Source organism: Cupressus sempervirens, chromosome 10, assembly GCF_028749045.1.
Source record: "Cupressus sempervirens isolate cs-2001-9-10 chromosome 10, ASM2874904v1, whole genome shotgun sequence".
Taxonomy (NCBI): Eukaryota; Viridiplantae; Streptophyta; class Pinopsida; order Cupressales; family Cupressaceae; genus Cupressus; species Cupressus sempervirens.
The window spans coordinates 1,603,005-1,621,330 of NC_143127.1; the positions used below are offsets into that span (position 1 = coordinate 1,603,005).

At 37.2% G+C, this 18,326-nt stretch overlaps 1 protein-coding gene across 1 annotated transcript in view; it reads left to right on the plus strand.

The window, feature by feature from the left end:
• The first annotated feature begins 8,341 nt into the window (after window positions 1–8,341).
• LOC149532255 (uncharacterized) overlaps window positions 8,342–18,326 on the plus strand; it is a 102,008-nt gene continuing 92,023 nt past the window's right edge. The window contains exon 1 of the mRNA XM_089803217.1: window positions 8,342–8,783. Within this exon, the coding sequence (XP_089659343.1) occupies window positions 8,383–8,783 (401 nt within the window). The 5' untranslated portion in view covers window positions 8,342–8,382. The remainder of the gene's footprint in view (window positions 8,784–18,326) is intronic.

The window sequence follows — 18,326 nt, forward strand, 5'->3', positions numbered from 1 at the left end:
TCATCCAAATCCACCAGCTTCGGTGCTCTCCGATAGGTCCTTGCAGGATATAGCTTTCCTCATGTCTGATCTTGGTCCGTTAGTACCTCGTCCTACCCATCTCGTTGGCAAAAGGTTCTCTTTTGGATTTTCACTTTCTTTTGATTTGGACTCTTCCCTGTTGGGTCTTGAAATATCTTTTCCAAGCAATCTCCTTGTTCCCTCCTCAAGGTTGCCACGATCTTCCATATCATGGTATGCTGCGAATGGGGCAATTAGAGCGTAAGGTCTTGATCGGGTCTTTCGTTTGTTTTTCTTTTCTGCTTGTGGGTTCTCGAGTGTCGTTTCCATGCTGCTTCCTCTAAGATTCATGTGTGATGCTGGGGCAATCCTTGCGTGTTTGTTTTGAGTCAGTTCGTCAGTCCTTTGGACAGTTGGTGAAAAGGCCTTGATGTTCTTGGTAACCTTGGCAATTAACCAATAGTCCTATAGCAAATCTAGTGCTCAACTACATGGTGGTACTTCTCTTTGAAGTATCCCCCCGCTCAAAAAGCTTCAATGGTTTTCCTTCATCTGCATTATCCCCCATCCATATCCAACATCTGTCTCTCCTACCCCAGCTTATGCATCAGTATCTCTTTGAATCACTCATCACTCTTAGCTTTAGGGATCCACAATCCTAGTCTTAGGGATCCACTAATCCAAATCAATCCACCAAGCCTCATCTTTCGAGATCCACAATCCTAGTCCTAGGCATCTCCGAAACCCATCTTCCGCCAATCTGACTCTTTGAAATCTTGTTGCATTAGCTTTTTAATCCTCTCATCCATCTCCCTATCCTGGATTCCTTTTTATAGCGCTCTGCTCCTTCATCCTCCACCTTCCCTAAAGTCTTAAGCTTGCTTCCTCTTCTGAATCTGATTCTCCTTTATCATTCTCCCATAGTGAGAGTTTGAGCTAATTCAACCCCTTCTCTTTGCCAATCTGAGTTTCCTTGCTCATCTGAGATTCTTGTACTTTTCAAGAAGCCATCGAGCCTCGCTTTCTCTCCCCGCCGCCTTCTTGAGGGGGCATCTTGCAGTCCATTCTCTCCTCTTCTGCTCTAGCCTTGGGCATCTTATTTTCTTATCTTTGATGCCATGCCACTTGCGGCATCACATCAAAGAGGGACAAAATGTAGACACCTAAAAACCTTTAGAAAATAAAGTATTTTTATTTTTTGAAAAAGTCCTGATGACATCATCATTAATTAATTAATTAATTTTTATGCCATTAAATCCCTTTATCTTAATTAAAAATATTTAATCAAGGAATCTCTCCCAAAAATGTTTAAATCTTATTTAAACATTATTTTCTTATTTATTAATTAATTAAAGTAATAAATTGACCAAAAAACCCAAAATAAATAAAAATATATATTTTTTGCCCAAAAGTTGGCCAATTTCCTTAAGACCACTAACCTCTTCCAAAATCTTCTAATCCTTCTTTAATTTCGATTAAAGGCTAATCTCATCATTTCCTACCCCTAATCCCAACTCAAAATATTTAATTAAGATTAAATATTAATCCTCATATTTATTAAAAAAGTTTTAATAAATATCTCCTCAACCCAAACCCTTGAAATAAATAAAACTTTATTTATTTCCTAAAAATCTAATTTATCCTCATCCTAAGAAGTTCTAGACTCTTCTAGAAAGTCTTCATCCTCATCCTAGAAAATTCTAGACTATTCTAGAAAGTCTTTATCCTCATCCAAAGTCTAGACTCTTCTAGAAGATGTCTTTAAACCTAATCCTAATCCCCTCCTAACCTTGTCACATTCCCTAAACATGGGTTAAGAATTACTAACCCAAGCCAAAGTTAACAAATATCTCCTCCTTCACCCACCCTCATTAAATGCCATCCACTTGCCTATCCCTAAGCTAATCCTAAACCATCCTAATCCATCTTCTAATCATTTGCACAAGCCTAAGCAAGCTTAAAACCCTCCTAATCAAGTCCAAGTCGAAATTGCTCTCATCTCCCTCAAAATATCTCAACCATAAAACTTTATGAAGCCCACTAGGCCATAAATGACTCTTCCAAACCCTTTTATTGCTCTTACAAGTCATTATGAGGGTCTTTATGAAGATTTTATCCCTTGAGCCTCCTTTGTTGACTCATCCTTCCCCTTTCCTCCATCCTCTCACCATGTGACATGTGTCACTCCTTGATTGGCTGTAAGGAAGCACAATCCATGTGCTCTCCTCTCATGCAATTTGAGCCCTCCATGAGCTTTTTCCCATCTTTGCATCTTAGCCCTCAATCCCTCAAGCCTCTTGCCTATAAATTGGATCCTTCCCCTTTGCAAAATAACACAATCCATGAAGTAAAGTCATAATGCCATTTTGAGAAGCCATTTTACATCAAAACCATACACTCACACCCAAATTCCAGCTCCATTTGAAGCCCTTTTTGAAGCATAAAGCTTAATCATACATCCTATCTATTTAGACAAAGCTACTCAACAAGAGAGGTTCTCATTGAGAGAGCCCATTAATGGCTCATATTCTCAATTGAGAGTTCATCTTAGTCTATCTTGAAGTTTATGAATTTTGTTTAGTTTGTAGAAGCTTTATTTAAATTTGGTTTCTATTAGCATACTAACATTGCTCATATACAGTCACTATTTCCCTTCTTGTTGGAAGAAGAACCGCCTTGTTGTGAGGAGGATTGTTGTGTCTCAAACTGTGATTTCTACTTCCACTGCTTCTTGTTGTTGCTAGAACTTTTCCCTCCTTGACTTGATTGGTGCTCATCACTAGCCGCCAAGGCTTTGGTCTTTGATGTCGTGAGAAGTCCCAAATCCATCAAGTGAGATTGTTCAACAATCAATATCTTTGCAAAAGCATCAAAAGTAGGCTTCTGGTAAGCACTTCCCATGGTCAACCTATGAGTATTATAACTTGAAACAAATGAAGCATACTCTGAAGGTAGCCTCTTCAAGATGTGATGAATCAACTTTTCATCCTTCACGGGATTTCTACAATCTTTAAGTAGTGCCCTATACTCGTTTGCTTTGGTGATGTAATCCTGAGACATCCTGAATTGTGTGAAAGTTCTTTGGATCCAGTAGAAGTAGATCATCCTCAATCTAAAATCCCTTTTCCTCATCCACCTTACCATATAATGTTGCAAGTTTGTCCCAAGTTGGTTTGGATTTTGTACAACTAACAATGTGAAAGAAGAGATCTCTATGTAGACAATTCTTGATAACTCCTAAAGCTTGATGGTCTTTTTTTTTCCAATCAATGTGTTCTTTAGCATTGGTGGATTTGGGAATCGTACCATCAACATAAAGACTGTAACCTTTTTCCATTAATCTACTCCATGCAATATCTTTCCATGTAGAATAATTGAGTGAAGTTAGAGGTGGACATTTAGGTGAACCCATGATGCAGAAAATAAAAAGAGCACACAAGAGAGACACAAACACAATACACACACCCCCTTTTCACTCAATCAAAAGAACCCCCTCGAAAAAGATGCTTTAACAATTTATATGTAGTGCGTGTACAATAGGCCACTTGATAAAATGTACAAAGTGGACTTCTAATTTTTTCTGTTACAACTACCTTTTGAGGCCTAAATCTAGAACTAAGCACTGTAGCTAAGATATACAACAGTTATGAAAAGAAGTGAAAGCAATACAATGTAGAAAAAGCCCTAGTTCTGAAAGTGATATTTTTGTCCACACAACCCTAGAATCTAACTATAGATCTGGAAAGTAGATAAAAAATTAGGCACTTACAAAAAAAATAGAACCTATTTTAGAGTCCAGATGAGCCTGTACGAAGCGTTTCAAGTTGCAAAATGTATGATTAGACAGGTACAATCACCAAAAGATGCAATTTCTAAAAAATAATTGCACCAAAACTAGAAAAGAACACCACCATTGAAAAGTTCAGGAAATTCTACCCAAAATAAAAAAAAATTGCACCTAAATTGGAGTCCAGGTGTCCGAGTTATGGCCTCTCAAAGTCAAGCTGCCAAATCAAAACTACATTTGAAGAGGGGTCTAGAAGAAAAATTGCTAACTTAAATTTGATGATCAAATGACTGTCACTGTAGTTGAAAATTGCCTTCTTTTGATGGTCAGATGACCATCAAATTTAACCTCATAAAATGCTGATGTCAGCAAAAAAAAAAAAATCCCCCTGGTGACGTAGTAGGGTCATACGAACATATGGATGATGTGGCAAGAGTACATCTGGTGTGGCTGTTGACTAGGTTATGTGACTGGACGGTTTGCTTTCGCCTGACGTGGCTCCTTGCTAGTCGTAGGTACTATCTGCATGGCAATCTTCAAAAAGGTCATGTGGCGTGGGGTTACAACTGGCGGGCATAGGAAAATACAGTCGTCGATTTTGGTCGCACAATCGTCGATTTCAAAATTTGCTTCGCCGCTCCGAAAAAAAGATTTTTGGTGCCAGAGATACTATTATGTAGGCCGAAATAGGGAATTATAATCCCACATTCACCTGGGAGTGGTGAAGTGGGTATTTTAAGAGGGATGTTGCCGCAAGACTTAATCAAATGCCGCTTGGAGCTATTGGCCCTGTAGGTTGAGTTGGACTTAGCTGTCGATGGGTAGGAGGAACTGCCATAATTTGTAGTCCAGTCCAGATTTGGTGAAGCTCGTTGATTTAGCCAGAACTAATACAGTCTAATGCCACATAATATTCCTCCAAATTACAAGGTCAGGGTGGCACTGCTCGGTGATTTTTTTTCTTCGACAAATACAATTTCAAAAAATAATGGCAGAGAATTAATTAAATTACAGATCCAAATTGAATGAAATTGCAGATCTAAAATATCATACTCGAGTTGCAAATCGGGGCCTCTGAGTGTTGATTTGTAAAAATTTTTGTCTCACAATCAACTTTGGCCTAGGGTAGGCAACTTTATAGTCGATTTTCACCAAATCTGCATTCTAGATGTAATGACAAGGTCTGATCTTGCTCTAAACACTCCTAATGACTGCGATATTCTAAATTCAGGCCGAGGTGTTGAAGCAACAAGATGGTCTTAAACAACTTTGTGAAAAAAGATTCTCCAAGAGCTTTGATACCATGTAAGAATTTGCCTTAGGTCAAGATTCACCCAAGATCGTAGAACTTGAACACAAGCACAACTATAGACGAAAAAAGAGTATGATCAATATATCAGAGTATGTCCTCATACATTGCTCTATAGTGTATATACATACACACTAGGAGTGCCTATTTATAAAGGCCTTTCAGGAAGCACCTAGAATGTCTCTAGAAAGAGCCAAGAGATAAGATAAGCATGACAACTAAGCACGTGTCTTATCCATCATTCTAGATGAGAGGATAAGAATGACAAGGTGTATCTCAAGTGGAGATGTTGTAGACACCATGTGCTTAATTAGTGTGCTAATTCTTGTGTTTTAGACACTATGTGCATAAAAGAGGTGTGAACTCCTGAGTTGTCAACATGACAACTCACAAGAGTACGCATACTCCTAGGTGACTAATAAATAAATAATAAAAATATGCATAAACCTAAGTAAACTTAAGTAAGTGTAAATAGTAAATACTTATTTACACCAACACATCTCAAGTCTGATAAACAACATTTGATGGACAAGGATAATCTTGTTCTTACTATCATTAAAGCCCTAAAGGAGTATAAAAGATCTAAGGCCACAAGAGAAGCCAAAAACACTTTTTCGACTAATCCGTGGTTTGATGAGGAGTGCAAAATAGCAAGAGGGAGTTGGAAAAAAAATATGAACGAAGAAAGTAGAAAGGAATATGATTAGTTGATTAAAAAGATGAAAGAGGAGTATGTGAACATGAAAAGAATCAAGCTGATTAATCTCAGTAAAAGCAACCCCATAAAGTTTTGGAAAGAGCTTCAACAGAGACAAACACAGATAGAGAACAACATCACAGGAACCAAATGGCAAGAATATGCCAAGACCCTTTACGAGTGTGATTTAAGAGAACATAAAACCATGGTAACCGAGACTACAGGCGAGTTATTCAACCAGAAGGATATTATTCAAAGCATAAGGAGGTTAGCTACTGGTAAAGCGCAAGATATAGATGGACTACAAGCTGAATACTTAAAATGGGGCGCTGAAACCCTGGCACCACACATCACCAAGATTTTCAACAGTGTTAATAGAGAAGACTTCCCTATAAATTGGACAAGTGCGGTGATCCCTCTCCACAAAAGCAGAGATATAAACAACCCTTCTAATCACTGAACCATTGTTATCAATCCACTCTTTGGAAAGTTATTTGGCAGCATGGTAGAACAAAAAATCAGTAAATGGGTTGAAACAAAAGGCAAAAGAGCAAAAGGGCAAGCAGGCTTTAGACTGAAACACTCTACTATAGATCATAAAATCACCCTCAAATGTTTGATAGAGAGAATTTGGGACACTCAGGGGTCCAAGGCTTTATGTTGTTTCGTGGACTTTAAAAAGGCATTTGACACAATGCCACGTAACAAACTTTGGGATAGAATGGAGGAGTTGGAAGTTCCTAAAGAACTTAGGTTTGCTATTCATAGATTATATGAGTAGGTCAAAGGTAAAATCAGAACGATGGAAGGCCTATCAGAGGATTTTGGTAGCAACATTAGGGTTATACAAGGGTGCCTGCTATCTCCAACATTATTCGGGCTCTATATTGACAATTTAGAAGAATGGATAAACAAGACCAATGGTGAGGGGGTACAACTGACCCACTTTATGATAAGATTGCTCTTATATGTAGATGATTTCATCATACTTGCTAGAACGACTAAAGGTTTGAAATAACACTTGAAAGCACTATAATTTTTTTGCCATGAAGTGGAAATGCAAGTGAACACTAGCAAAACCAAAGTTATGATCTTCTCGCTAAAGAAGAATAAGGGTATATAGGACGAGTTCCTGTTTGAGGGCAACCCTCTTGAGATTATCTTCTCGCTAAAGAAGAATAAGGGTATACAGGATGAGTTCCTGTTCGAGGGCAACCCTCTTGAGATTATGGAGGAGTACAAATACTTGGGCATATATTTTCATAACAAACTCAATTGGGATACATGTAGATCAAAAAGGATCCAAGGGGGCTAGAAGGCATTATATTCTCTACAAAATAGGTGCAAGAACACATAATTATGGGATTAGACGACCATGAAAACTCTTTTTGGTTTGCTAGTCACTCCGGTTATTCTATACGGATGTGAAGTGTGGGGTGGTAGTATGTCCAAATAGAAATGGCAATAGGTAGAAAGAAGTTGAAAACACTTCATCACATGCAATCTTAAAGTCAAGACCATGGTGCCACATGAGATCTTATATGTAGAGGTGGGTTCCTTTCCGTTAAAAGCTGTCGCATTGGTTCAGATGCTAAGCTATTTAAAGAAAACCCAAGGTCTAGAAGCACATTGCTGGCCTAAGCTAGTCGTAGATGAAAAACTTGTCAGGCAAAAAATACATGGATGAAGCAAAATGACAAATGATGCAAAAATGGGATATTAACATCCATACTTGCCCAGATAGCATTAAAGAAATAAAGAAGTTTGTCATGGAAAAAAATCACAATATTTTATGGACAAGGCACATAGGACGAAAAACATCTTATTACATTAAAGAATTTAAACCCACTTCTAGTCATGATGAAAAGGCCTATATAAGAGCCCCTATTAATTGGAAAGCAAAAATGTTGATTACGCAACTAAGAACTAGTTCACACTGGCTGTAATGTGAAACTGGTAGATAGCAAGTTCCAAAAGAAGAGTGGGCAGACAAAACATGTTTATTTTGTAATATGGGAGCAATAAAGACGAAGCAACACTTTGTTATTGACATACAGTGACATCAGATCTGGTTATACAAAGATATTACATAACAAGGACTTTAACTACTTATTTGAGGAAGATCAAGTGAAGAGAACAACATATCTGATTATCAAACTTCAGAGAAGGAGAGACAAGTTAACCAAAACTTTGCAGCTAGATTAGTTCGGCTCCTGCCTTGGGGGGTGATCGTGTAGGTCCCATAGGCTACTTTAGCCTAGTAGATGTCATTAAAATCTATCATATCATCTACTCACTACCTTTGCAGCCGCAACTAAAACTAACATAAATCCATAGCTTCCTTATCAAGTTTTCATAATAGAAAGTCTTAGGGAAAATAATAATTTAAAAATAAGACTACCCTTTTTCAACCTAGATTAGTGAACATTGAGATCTTCATTCACTCACCGACCGACTTTAGGATTTCAAAATACATTGTAACGTTGCCTATCAATTTCAAATGCCCCCTATTCTGACAATAAATGCAGCTCCCAATTTCGCTGCTCATGCTAGGCGTTGTTTGAATAATCAGAATTAACATGGATAGGAATGATAATGGCTTCTGAGAAGAGAAGGAAAAAATCACCACTTGCGGACTGTACAAATGCTCCGAATCTTTCCAGGCCTCGAAGATCCTGCTGCTCCTACGCTTCACCACCTACGACCAGGCAAAACTCAATTATCCAATCACCTCAACCAAATAATCCGTTAAGTGATCCCCTTACTCGCAGTGGCAACAATCACAATCAAAATGAAGACCATCTTAAAGGTAAGAGCAGCTGTCCTACTTCAGCCACGGTTTTACCTGGCGTAAGAAGTCACCAGGTTCCCCAGTGCGCTGAGGACAGCAGTCAGATTAAAGGGGTTTACAGAGAACACCGCGAAAGGGAAGGGACAAGTTTGCATGCGACCTACAATTGCCCTACGCTGGGAAGGGGTTCTCTGAAGAGGTATATCGTACACAGAAACATATATATTATTTCTGATATTTTGAAATTTCGTGGTGTTAGGGTTTAAACTTAGGGTTTTAGATACACCTAGTTGAGCTGCAAAGTCCACCGCATTCCCTTAAAAGTTAGTACCTCTGGTTTAGGATCCCCTGTTTCTTAAGTAAAAAATCAAGTTACAGCTTTTGAGATTCCATAAGCATTGAGGTTTTGTCGCCAAGGACGTTCAAACATCAAAGCTTTCCGGTAATTTTGATCGCTTGCACTTGATGATATGGCTCACCCATTAATCGTTCGTGAGCACTAGCATAGGTTCTTTTTATCGGGGCCTTCTTTTGTTCATGTCCAAGGTTAATTTTTGAACTTCATAAATTATTAATAGGCTCAAATATTTTTTTATGGGGTATCGTTGAGTGATTGTGGGCATGTCCTTTTAAAATCTACAGTAGACACTAGGTTTTGGATACCAAGTTTTTGTCCATCATTGAATCGTTGAAAATGTTGGAAATCCACAATTTTATTTTGATAACTTAATTTTTTGCGATTGTCCCATGTCTTAACCTCAGTCCAAATTTATTCACTGTCCAACAATTTAGGTGATAGTTTGCTTGATAACGGTAAGAGAAGGAATTATTTAACTATTTGCTATTTGGAGAGGAATTATACTTGGCTGCAGAATGAAATTGTCCCCAGAGTATTTATTTACATGTGTCGATTTCTTTCTTCTTTCATCGGCATGAGATAATAGCTTGATATATTATTGGTAATATCTAATTGAGACTGAATTAATTGATGATAGTGTATGATTCTTTGGTTTTTGGAAATATTAGTGCACCAGCCTTATATTGTTCTATCAACATCTTCATTGCGGGGGCCACTGGAATTGTCCTCTTTGAAGGAGTATATCATTATCATTTGTAAAGTTGCTATATGTTATATATCTTCATAGATGATATTGGTGAAGGTTCAAAATGGTAAAATATTTGTGATATGTCATATATATAATGGCTTTATGATAGAACACTTAAGTCATGTTTCCGCTGCAAACCGTAAAACTATAATATGTGTTGCGATGAAATATTGTTACACGCTAGGAAGAATATTTTGAGGTTATTGGGTCGCTTGAAACCCACATTTTATTATTCGATGGCTTTTATCAGGAATTATACTTGTTGCACAATAGAAGAGTCATTCAAGTAGCCAAGGCTTTTATATTCACAACACTTAACATACACTCTCTAGAAGGCAAAAGAGTCATTCAATTCCAAAGATATCATGAGAAGTCCAAAGGTGTATGTTGTATTTGCAATATTTAGGTATGAATTCTGTTTGACCGCATATTCTTTGAATGCAAAGTAATGGAATTTCTTGGCAATTGGAAGGAAGCCAAAGTGTGGGACGTGAAATGCTTCCAAATGCTAAATCTATCAAGAGAAATGACATCAAAATTTATCACAAATCCTTAAACTATTACAACTAGATAAACACACACAATAAAAATATATTTAAACAAATAAACACGTAAAACTAGATATATGTGGAAAAACTTGTCCACGGGAAAATCCCCCTCTCCAAAGCTTGACCCAATTGTCTTAGCAACAATAGAACAATTACAATACAATCTCTAGAGTCAAAGCTCTCCAAGAGTAATCAGCTATGATATCTATAATAATTTTGGCAACATAGCAACGCTATTTACAATACTTTTCTCTTTCACAGTTCTCTTCAACAACACATTGTATTTATAGAGTTCTCATGCAAAACAAAAAAAGTTGCTAAAACGTCTACATTCAATGTATTTACAACTTATTTTAGAAACTTCCTTTATGCACAATTCCTGCATAAAAAACAAATCCAAGAGAAAATGCCCAAAAAATAGACTTTCTATTTTGCTCCATGTCTATCCTTGTGGAAGATTTGGTCTCATTATGCATCTTTCCAAAAATGCATAAATAAAAAACCAATAAAACATCCTAAGGTTGAGTCACTTTATCCTGACAATCTCCCAATTGATGAAAACCTTACATGAGTCATTGTATCATAGGATAGGCCCCAAGGCCCATGGAACCAACACACCATCTGAACTTCTCAGTGCTCATTGACTTTGTCAATTCATTTGCAACATTCTCTAAAGTAACAACATTTCCATTTTTCACAATATCACGAACAAAATGATATTGTACATCAATATGCTTTGTTCTAGCATGGAAGTAGCATTCTGTGCTAAATAGATAAGTCTCTGGCTTGTCACAACATATAATAATCTGTCGTGCATCAAAACCAATATCAAAACACATTCTCTTAAGCCAAATGGCCTCTTTAGAAGCACGAGCAGCTGTCACGTACTCTGCTTCTGTAGTGGACAAAGCAACTATAGCCTGTCGCTTACTCATCCAACTAATTGCACCACCAAACATCACGAAAATATTTTCATCGGTGGACTTCTTCTGTCAACATCACTTGTCCAATCTGAATCCACATATCCACGAATGCAAACAAAAGTGTTGAGTTTCGGTAGGATTACCATGAAAACATAAGCAATACTAAGACATGCCCCTTAGAAACCTGAACACTCTTAACTACATCACAATGCACCATTCCAAGATTAGCCATATACCGAATAAGGACTCCATTGCTTGGGGAATGTCTGGCCTTGTACATACCATATCATACGTCAAGTTGTCAACATCATTCACACAAGGTACTCTAGGCATGTCCTCCATTTCAGTAGGTGATTTTGGACAATCCTCCTTAGAAAGCTTTGTTCTCTGTAATATCAGAACAACTAATTGCCTGCAAGTTGTCATGCTGAACTTCTCTAACACAGAGTTTACATGCTACCTCTAGCTCATCCAAATAATTCTGCTAGCTCTATCTCTAATGACCTCAATCCCAGGAATATATATATCTGCACCTAGATCTTTCGTTTCAAACTATGCTGCTAATTGAGATTTCAAATCTGAAATCTTTCTTTTACTATTCCCAATAAACAACATATCATCCACATACAAGACTATCATGGGAATGTAACCATTTTTAGTTTTATAATATGCACAACAGTCACATTTAGATCTCAAAGATGCCAAGGACAACATAGGGGTGCCAAACTTTTGATACTACATTCTAGGAGATTGCTTCGAACCATGCGGAGGTTTCTTCAACTTACAAACAAGATTTTCTTTACCTTTCGCAATGAAATTCTCTGGTTGTGACATATAAATTTCCTCCTTCAAATTACCGTGAATGAACACTGTCTTCATATCCATTTGCTCAACTTCAAAATCATAAGCCACTGTAAATGATAACATCAATTGAATGGATGTTGGCTTCGCTACAAGAGAGAATATTTCACCAGAGTCAATTCCCTCCACCTGTAATTACCCCTTTTCGACCAACCATGCCTTATACTTCTCAACACTACCATTTGGACCCAATTGCTTCTTGAACACCCATTTACATTCAACAGGCTTTTGTCCTTCAGGCAAAGGTGCCAAATCCTGTGTAACATTCTTCTTCAATGCTGCAATCTCTTCATTGATGGCTTTCATCCAGTAATCCACATCATTCAGACCCATAGCATCTCTAATAGTTGTTGACTCATCAGTGTTAGCAATCAGAGGAAATATACAATTGGAATCCAACAAAGAATATCCAAACCTTTTAGTTGAATAACCATATCTATTAGGGCGCTGCCTATCATGGGTAGACCTTCTCAAAGTTTGAGGTTGAGGTTCTTGCTCTTCCCTAGAACTTTCAGATCTGCTTGAGCTGTCCTCATTTTCAGGTCCATCAATAGCTCACAGTTCTTCTTCCTTAGGGGTACAAGGAATATGAACACCTTCCTTTTTTTGTTTTTCTTCCTCCTTTAGTTGCCAATCAACTATGTAAGGTTTCAACTCATGAACTATCATGCTTCTACAATAGAACACCTTTTCTGCAACCAGATCTCAAAGCTTGTAACTTTTCACACTAATTCCATAGCTAATGAAGATACACTTAACTGCCTTGCTCTCTAATTTTGATCTTTTCTCACTTGGCACATGAGCCTATGCCTTACAACCAATGACTCTTAGATGTCTCAATGAGGGTTTCTTGCCAGACCACGCCTCCATAGGTGTCTTCTCAACAAGTGCTGAAGTAGGAGATCTATTAATTAAATAACATGCGGTGGCTACAACTTCAGCCCAAAACTTTTGTTCAAGCCCAACACCACTCAACATACTCATAGCCCTCACCATCAATGTTCTATTCATCCTTTCTGTAGCTCCATTTTGTTGTGGGGTGTATGGAGTTATCTTATGTCTCTCAATTCCATGATCCTTACAAAACCTATCAAATTCTGCTGAACAGAACTCACCGCCATTGTCAGTCCTCAAACACTCTATTTTTCTACCAATCTGATTTTCAACCAAGGACTTAAATTCCTTAAACTGACTAAAAACTTGTGTTTACTTCTGAGGAAATACACAAATGTCCTACTATAATCATCTAGGAATGAGACAAAATATAAAGATCTAGATATCAAAGGAACATTAATTGGATCAAACACATCTGAATGAATATAATCCAAAACCCCAGAAGACTGATGAGGACTGGAATAAAAGGAAATGCGGTGTTGTTTACCATAAATAAAATTTTCATAGAAGTCTAACTCCAGATTACAATCATTAAGGCCTTCAACAATGCTCTTATTTTTTAGGGCTCTTTGGTGCCATAACATTGTCTTTTCAACAAGGAGCTTCATCTCTAAAGCATATGCACCCTTAGGTACCCAAAAAGCACGACTATTAGATGTAGAAACAATGGCCTTATTCTTTTCTTGATCTGCAAGAGGTATACAATTGCACAGACAACAACCTCCGACATAGATTGTTGACAAAGATCCATTAGGCTGACTTATAGGACAACGGTGTACAATTGCACATAGACAACAAACTCTAACACAAAATGCTGACAAAGATCCATTAGGTTGACTTAGCAAGCAAACACATACATTGCTGCTACCACTATCGATGAAAAATACCAATAGATATAAGTGGAAGGCCTTCTAAGCAACAAAGGGCAATTCATTTTGGGGGAAATCAGATCTTTAAATGAAGAGACAAACCAAAAACGGGTTTATATGGAGGAACTATAGTTGGGCGAACAACAAGCTCTTGGTAATAAAATGAAGTGCATATGTGTATATATACAAATTGGTAGGTTATTGATTCATAAATGAGGCTTTATGTCCCATCACAAGTTAACCGGCAAGCACTTAAAGCTAACAAATGGGATTTTTATTTTTATTTGCATTTGTGGCCTTGGTAAAGGCGTGGGATGAGTGTGTAATGCACTTGAAAAGTGGGCTTTTATCTTGAGCTTGCATGTGAGACAAATAACTTGCTTCTTAAAAGTAACTCAATGTTTAGAACATTTTTTTTTATCCCAACTGCATATACAAGAATGAAGAGCTGAGCTTCTTGCATATGCAACTTGGAGAATTTTAGACAGAAAAGGATCATTAACAAAATTTAAACTATGCAAATCTGAAAATGAAGTGGAAGTTAAAAATATATAAACCACATGGAAAACAAAGCCCCAGAATTGCACAAGAAAAAGTTACCTCCTTTGAGAAAAAAGAGAAAAGTTCTCAAAATCTTTGAAGAAATCTGAAAATAAATCCAAATGATTATCGGATTTAGAGAAAGATCTCCAAAAAGACATTATATAGACAAAGATTTTGACTCAGTCTCATTGAGAAATGAGTGCATATTCAAGTAAAGATTGAAAGCATGACAAGTGTAGATGATAGAGTAACAAAATGCATAAGATTAGCAACAAGATTGAAAGAGTCAAATCTGCAAATGTTTGAGCTTGATACAAGATGCAATGGCAAAAAAAAATGACGCCCTAGGAGGAAGAAATGTGGATTTGAATGAAGAGAACAAGCTGGAAATCCTGTTTTTGTGCCCTAATTGAGTTTTTAACTTCAAGTTGCAAGTGTAAAAATTTGCACTTGCATCAACAAAACCTGTTTTTGCTAAAAATGTGCCCCAGATGGGTTTTCAAACTCCAAATGCAGTTCTTAAAACTTGAAAATGTTCATCTCCAAGCTGTTTTTGATTAAAAAAATGTGCCCTAGATGGGCAGTTTTTTCCAAAATTCAGCTCTTAAAAGCATGCAAATGCTTCAAAAGTAGCCACCCAGCCTTCAAAGAGTTAAATCCAGCAATAGAGGGAATAAAAACATGTTTTTTGGTAGCATTGACACATGTATTCTCTAACAAAATTGCCACTTACAGCTCTTGTAAGATAAGAGACGCTTTTTCATATCATTTACATGTAAAAATGATATACAAAGGATTGAAAAATCGCCACCCAGCTCTCTAATAGAAAAATGCAGCTATTGGGATGAATAATGACGGGTTTTTTGAGAGCATTTACACATGCATTTTGTTGAAAAATCGTCACTTTACCTTTCAGTTAATAAAAACGTATTTTATAAAGGCAAGCACACATTTATTTGTGTTAACGAAAGCCTCCATTGAATCTTCAATAATCCAAGTTCATAATGACGGGCTTTTGTGAAGAGCACAAGATTATATTAAGGGGTGGGGGTGTGGAGGGTGAATTAGTTTAATAACAACTTTTGCAAAATAAAACTTTAATTACCACATTAACTGAAATAAACAATTATGCACATGAGCACAATGACACAATTCTTACGTGGAAATCCAATGTGGGAGAAACCACGACAAATAATTGCTTTTTATATTAACTTGTTGGTTTACAATGATGTTCAAGCACCTTCTTGAAGCACCAACTCTCACACTCCGCAAGCACTGACCTATTGGAAGCACCAAATCCACTGTTGTCTTCATGAGCACCAGCATGCTGCGCTTAAATTATTCTTCCACCTTAATTCTGTTGGTTACTCAACCGATGGTGGATGATTTATATTCTCCTCAATTATAAGCTACCCACTATCTCTACATATAATATATTCTTCATTCATAGTGCATCCTCCATCTGTAAACTCTGATTTTTACATACACTTTCATAAATCAGATTAAAATTCTGACTATATGCATATATATGCGTTGCTGTGATATCATCATAAGCCTAAAATTTGTAAAGGTTTTGTGAAGTCATAGCTACATTTGTTTTGGGGCCCATGTGTTTGTTCTCCGCAGATATTCTTCCAGGATCCTCCAATTAAATTTTCAATTCTTATTATTTTGGGGTCATTAATGATCATAAATATGTCAGATTTTGAACTTCAAAAAGAATGGTAATTGACGGGATTCTCAGTGGTTTGACATCTCCAAATCCTTCGGCTCGTTGTTAGTCACACTTCAAATTTCTCAAATCAGAGCTATGAGTAAAAAGTTTGTTATTTTGAAGGTTGTTCTTTAGTAGCACAATCCTCTGCCTCCACCATCGATTTGATCCACCCGCTACCGTTCCTTCCTTGTGGTTGCCCGTGCAAGATGGTGTTTTAGAGGTTCCTCTGGCATCCTCACGCTCTTTCGTGGAGTCGACTTCATAAAGTCCCTTTGAACACCCTTGTTGAGCCACACTGTTTCCTCCAAGAACAAAGTCACCTTCCTCCACACACGTTCCGTTTTTGGAACATGTACCTCTTGAGGTAAAGTTGAAGACCAAATGACTAGGGGTTGGACTTGATTGTCACCTCCCCTAATCAAATGCCAGGGGCCGCCTTGACCCGTGTCCATGCCAACTCCTAGAACAACTCTGTCGATAATCTTGTCAATCCCCAATAGACATTGCAGGTCCATGCAAGAAGCCACAACCCGCCTCACTTCCTCCTTGGATTCATCCACTATTAAGGCTAGTGCCACAAAAAGAGACACGATATCTACATTTGACCCGCGCCTCCAAAATGTATCGAAATACTCTGGACCAAAAATCTCAAAGATACCAGTCAGGAATTTCTAGTCATTTGATCTTCGACATTACCTCTTGAGGTAAAGTCGAAGACCAAATGACTAGGGGTTGGACCTGATTGTCACCTCCCCCAATCAAATGCCAGGGGCCTTGAACCATTTTTATGCCAACTCCTAGAACAACTCTGTCGATAATCTCGTCAATCCCCAACAGACCATGCAGGTTAGCGCCACAAAAAGAGACGCGATATCCAGATTTTACCTGCGCCTCCAAAACGTATCAAAGTACTCTAGACCAAAAATCTCAAAGATACCAGTCAGGAAATTCCTGTCCTCAAACAAGATGTTTTCAACCTCCTCACCGAAATGTTCCCTTCATACGACTGTGTTTGGTTGTCCGATTCCAAAGCAAAATTAGCCTCCATCTTCAAAATGTAAACAAAAACCTCTTTTGTCTTACACAAATCTAGTTCCCCCTTTATCTCTCTTTCGAAATCTCTGGAAGCACAAACTGCGAAGGACCGATTTATGATTCCAAAGTCACTGCCATGTGCAAAGGGGAAAACCTTAATTATTGTTCATTCAACTTGAGCCTGATCAGTCATCATTCAAAAAGGTGGTCGCTCATGGGTGGGGAAAAACAATTCCACTTCCAAATTCCTAATACCATCAACCTAAAAAGGATGCGGTCTTCAGAAATTTCATATCGACTCTCCAATGAGCCATCTACACCCAAATTTGCCAACTTATTTGCCAAGTTGTTGGCCTCCAATAGGTATGGGAGATTTTGAAATCTTCAAACTCTTGTAGTAGCCTCTTGATTTGGCTTATGTGCTTGTCAAGATACCATGACTCCATTTTCCTTTTCTTTCCGTTGACTATGATCTCAAAGTCTCCTTCCAAATGCACTCTTCTAATACCAAGCTTAGTTCCTAAGGCGAGAGCCTCTTTGGCTGTTTCACATTCTACCACATTATTAGTGCCATCCCTATGGCGTTTTGCCGCAAAGGCTAAGATGTTTCCCTCGTGGTCCCATGCTATGCATCCACACCCCTATTGCCTAGGGTTTCCTCTTGCTGCCCCATCAAAATTAATCTTTATCCACCCCTCCTCTGGTTGTATCCAAAAACACTTTTTCCTTTTACGAGTAGGATCAACCCTTGAAATATAATTAACATGCATTATTTAGTAATTATTTAGTTTTTATAATATTATATTATTATATTCATAATAGATTATATTATATTAATTATATAATTATTCTAATGTTATATTTATTATCATGTTATTATTTATTTAATCATTGAAATCGTGAACATAGATGTATAAGATATAGCTTACTAGAATATTTGTGAACCATCAGTTGGCATTTAATATTTATCTTGATCAATGATGAAGTATCATACTATCAAATAATTTAATTTTGCACATTTATTGTATTTTTTTTGGTAGATATAATATATACATACATAATATATAAAGTTTATAATATATGCATAATATATACACACACATAATACATATACATATACATATACATATACATATACATATACATATACATATACATATACATATACATATACATATACATATACATATACATATACATATACATATGCACATACATATACATACATTTATAGATCCGCATTCCC